This window comes from Nansenia antarctica (assembly GCF_963989245.1).
Source record: "Nansenia antarctica genome assembly, chromosome: 10".
NCBI lineage: Eukaryota > Metazoa > Chordata > Actinopteri > Argentiniformes > Microstomatidae > Nansenia > Nansenia antarctica.
This window is the reverse complement of record NC_137680.1, coordinates 28,237,856-28,242,855: the sequence shown is the minus strand read 5'-3', so window position 1 is coordinate 28,242,855 and position 5,000 is coordinate 28,237,856. Positions and strand designations below refer to the sequence as shown.

Here is a 5,000-nt window from a genome sequence, read left to right as displayed (position 1 = left end):
GACCGAATCAGCAGAGCCGGTGACAGTGATGAAGACGCGCCCGGCAGTCTAGCCCAGAGCGCTAACACAGCTAGCACAGCCAGAAGCACACACGCACACTACAGTGCAGTAACAGTAACAGTACAGCAGCAATTGTTTCCCAAACCTGGTCCACAAGGACTACTCTGTGTTTCTGCCTTTCATTTTCAACCAGTTTCTCGATGGGATGGGATGGACGTTAACTGAGATAATAGATACTGTAGTATTCTAGGCTGGCTTCTGATATACTGTATATGAACACAGAGCAGGCCGATTCCTTTTTGGAGCCTCTGTGAATCGATTGTTCGGACCTGGTTTGAAAATGAAAAGCACAGTTCTAGATGAGTGTCCTCCGGGACCAGGTGAGGGAGGCGTTGCTGAATGGTGTGGCTTGTTATACACTGAGGAGATATACATATACAGTACCAGCAGAGGCCCTCTTCCCTGCCAAAGAGCAAGTTTGACTGAGAGGCCATGCTGTAGAGGGAGGGGAAAAACAGGCAAGTTTGAAAACCACACAGTAGGATTGAGGGGGAGGGACACACACACACAGATCATTTCTAGCCTGTGATACACATTCTAAACAACCAATCACCTCGGACTGAGATAGAAATGAAACGACGACTTGCGAGGATTACGCAATATTGTAAGTGAAGGTATTAGGTATTTGGACGGTCCTAACAGCCATTTCATATGACACCCTGCTTTCACAAGATAAGTGGCTTAAGCATTCTAAAACATTATTCATACCATTTCTCCTGTGTCTCTATGAATTTAGGATTTATGGATGAAGTATTAGTGGGGTTTCCTCCTCCCAGTGATACAGTATAACCCAGCATTAGGTGGTGTTTACACAATGATTCCCTAACCTGCACTCTGTGCAAACACACCACAATTCCTTGAGGAAACTGGAGCTTTCACCGAAGCGACTCTGATAGTATGTGCACAGCAAACCAATCAGCAGTGTGTACACAGTAAACAATTCATTAGTATGTATGCACAATGTACAACGTGTGTTACATAGATGAATGGGGTAAGCCCTTTCCTTTGCAAAACAGCTGCAGACAGAGAGAGCGCGAGAGAGAGAGAGAGAGAGAGAGAGATAGAGAGAGAGAGAGAGAGAGAGAGAGAGAGAGAAAGAGAGAGAGAGAGAGAGACAGAGAGAGAGAGACAAAGAGAGAGAGAGATAGAGAGAGAGAGAGAGGGAGAGAGAGAGAGAGAGAGGGAGAGAGAGAGAGAGAGGGAGAGAGAGAGAGAGAGGGAGAGAGAGACAAAGAGAGAGAGAGGGAGAGAGAGAGAGAGAGAGGGAGAGAGAGACAAAGAGAGAGAGAGAGAGAGAGGGAGAGAGACAAAGAGAGAGAGAGCGAGAGAGAGAGAGAGAGAGAGAGAGAGAGAGGGAGAGAGAGACAAAGAGAGAGACAAAGAGAGAGAGAGAGAGAGAGAGAGAGAGAGAGAGAGAGAGAGAGAGAGAGAGAGACAAAGAGAGAGAGAGAGAGAGAGAGAGAGAGAGAGAGAGAGAGATGAAGAGAGAGAGAGAGAGAGAGAGAGAGAGAGAGAGAGAGATGAAGAGAGACAAAGAGAGAGAGAGAGAGAGATGAAGAGAGAGAGAGAGAGAGAGAGAGAGAGATGAAGAGGTAGAGAATGAGAGAGTATAGGAAGAGGAACAGCAGCCAGACAGACAGCAAAGAAAGACAGAGCTACAGTCTCCCACACTATAAGAATCTTGAAGTAGCAGGGCGTGTATGCACAATACTTCTACCATGCAGAAAGACATTATATATCTGTATGGACAAAGGACATTGACAAGGACACGCAGACAAACAGTAGACAGACAGCGTCCATAAACTGGCATATGGCATTTCCTCTGAAACCACTTTTCTCTGAATCCTTTCTACTGAGCAAATTAGTAGGGCGCCATGATACACAGAAACCATACCAATACATCCTGCAAGGCAGTGGTATGTGGCAATTGGTACCCCCGGGAAAGCGATCCAATAAACAAGTAAACAAGTCAAAGCACAGCGGGGATAGTGGGTAGCCCTTGACACGACATTCAGGGTGCGAAATAAGGGGGAGCTCGGGGAGCTATAGCTACCCTAGTGGTGACATGAGCTCCCCTGGAAACATGGTTTGTGAAATTTTGGGGGAGCTCTAAAATATTCCAAATTGCGATGGATGTATTCCAAGTTGTGACGGATTTTACCTGGTGTAATATGATTTGTAGAGGCATACAATCTATTTTGATGTTGGTATTAGGTATATAAAAGATATATAATAGCCTATATAGCCTACATATAGGCCTTTATTGGCTACAACTATGCGAAGGTAACAGAGCGGGGTGCACTGACGCTGAACCCCTCATAGTGATAAGTAGGTGGACATGGTGCGTGCTGCTGAAATAGCCGACATGCGGTGTGTGGTTTAAAAAAAAGTAACGCCAGCTCAGTAAATAATTCAAACTTAATGTTTACTAGGCTATGTGAATGTGACTGCACCACACATGTGAACAGTAACAAAGCAAATGCAGTTTAATTTTATGAAAAACGTTGACAACTAAATCGGCGCAAAAACAACAACAAAAGAAACTGGCATCTCCCATCGGTCACTATTTGTTGGCTATCTGGTGATATGGACGTCTTTGAGTGTCTAGAAAAGCGCTATAAGTCTAATGTATTATTATTATTTATTATTATTATGGACGTCACTTTAATCCGGCAGTTCTCAAGGTTTTTATGCACCAATCGATTCCTCTAGTCAGTGCGTCTTTATCACATTCATTGATGAAAAGGACGACTCGCATGTATAGGTGGAAGGGAACATTCATTGTGAGCACGGAAAATGTGAGTCTCACAACGGCTTTGCATTGATGAAACCAGGTAGGATGAACGCATAGTTCACTGTCCATTCCTAAATGCCCTGTTTCCACCGTCAACTTTCCTCTTTAGACCTTTGGAGAGTGACATGATGTTTCTCTTGCTAGCAGGTTAAATGTTTAGCTAACTTCACCCGGCACGCAAACAACCAATCCAATAATAATGTGACCTTGTAAGTCTGGGATGAGGGGGGAATAATTATCACAATAAAAATAATTATTAGAATAAGTTAGGCTGCGCTACATCGTCAGTCCACACATTTATTATTCAAAAATATGGAAAAGGGTGAAACTACGTTTCAACGTTGTTGAGAATCACAACACAAACTTGCTAGTCAAGCCAAAATACTGCAACGTAATGGATTGGACTGCTACCTAGTTAACTACAACACTACTTTACATTGTTAGCAGGCTCATAAAACAAGCCGTGTTAGTTGACTAGCGATGTGTCATTGATTTTCGACAACGCGGAAATGTATTCACATTTTTCGAAAGAAAAGTCAAAGCATTAGAACGTAGAACGGAAAGTCGCACGCGCGCTTTGCGCACGGAAAGCCACCGGCCCCGATCTGGCCTGAATTTTTTTTTCCGCCAGGAGTGTTTTTTTTTTTTTTTGGTTTTGCTTTAATCCCTGGGCTCCCCCGCACACCGTGATTTAATTCGCACACTGACGACATTAACATTTAGATTGGGGAGACGAAGTCAACAGGTGCATGCGAGTCCAAACGACAGAAACCATTTCCTCCCCTCACTTCCCACGGCGAGTAACCAGGGTTGACAGCGAACACGGCGACGCCGTTGCGCTTCGCAATGAAATCAGCAACAGAAAGCGTGGGCTGTACGCAGGCCCGTGGGCTGTCTGTAATCAAACGTTACCGCGCGGGAGAAAACTAATGGTGGGAGGAACGCACTCCTCAGAGCTGAACGAGGACTGGCTGGTTGTTCAAGGTTCCCACTTCTGAACAGCAGTTCCACTGATCTTCATAATATATGCACGTGTCAGATCTGGCTAGCGATATTACCGTCAGGCCATCCACGTGATGAAGAGATTAGTGGATCAGCGCAGCACCTGTTCTGAGCTGAGGACTGTGATGTGGCATAATGTGTTCTATGAAAGACGCTTTCCAGAGGCTACAAATTAGCGGTAATCATGCCAAACGGAGGTTGACGAGTGCGGGTGACAGTTGTGAAACCTGTCCCCTTCCTTCCCCGACTTTTCTTCGATGTCTGTTTTGAACATAATAGCCCCGATTTCAATCAACCTTTTTTTTTGATAGCTAACACCTTAAAGTCACGACTTGAGGCACGATAACACCTGCACCCAAAGTAAAAAATGGTCCATATGGCACATTTATGCGTTCAATACAAAGAACAAACTGCCACTAACCTTACAGTTATGAAAGGCTCACTAGCTTCAATCATCGTGATTATCAGCAGCCCAGAGAGAAAGCACTTTTGGAGATGATTTGGGCGCATTTCTTCCCAAAACCGTGTCACGTAACAGTAAAATTATGTGATTCCTACATTTTGACTATAAGGACACGAGATGGACGTGCACGGAGACTGACAGTTTTGCCTCGATTTCAGACATTTGGACGTGTTTTGTGTGGAATCCGATTGCTTGTTATAAGACAGGAGATAAAGTCACCTTTTGATATGCAAATGTTCCCAACAAGAGCGCGGTGCCGCTTCACGCAGTACTAACAAGCTATGTACAACACCAATTATGTCTGTCAATATGTTACATCCAATATGTAAGCTCTTTAAAATCCTTTTATTTTTTTAATTTTTATGATTCTCAAGTGATTGATAACTAAACAACAACCAGCGCCTTCTTTCCTTTTTGCATGTTACTGATCTAATTCAATAATTACACAGTTACACTAACGTCAACAAAACGTCTCCAGATTCGGGGTACTTTGGTTAGTAATGAGGGCCTGGGGCTTCTAGTGTTAAATGATGACACTGACGACCAAGCACTGAATCGCTCTTTTGGTGTCTATTACAAAAAAAAACTATTTTCTTAAATCAAGCTCGATCCACCGATTCCTCTAGCTGCCATGGTCTTTTACAAATAAATAATTTGTTATCCTATCGTCTCCTACCTCTT

General features: G+C 43.9%; 1 protein-coding gene across 1 annotated transcript in view; it reads right to left on the bottom strand.

Annotated features, from left to right (window-relative positions):
- mef2d (myocyte enhancer factor 2d) overlaps positions 1 to 5,000 on the bottom strand; it is a gene marked incomplete at its 3' end in the record, with an annotated part of 41,989 nt that overhangs the window by 2,556 nt on the left and 34,433 nt on the right. Inside the window, exon 12 of the mRNA XM_080540401.1 lies at positions 445 to 495. Coding sequence (XP_080396527.1) covers positions 445 to 495 — 51 coding nt within the window. The remainder of the gene's footprint in view (positions 1 to 444; positions 496 to 5,000) is intronic.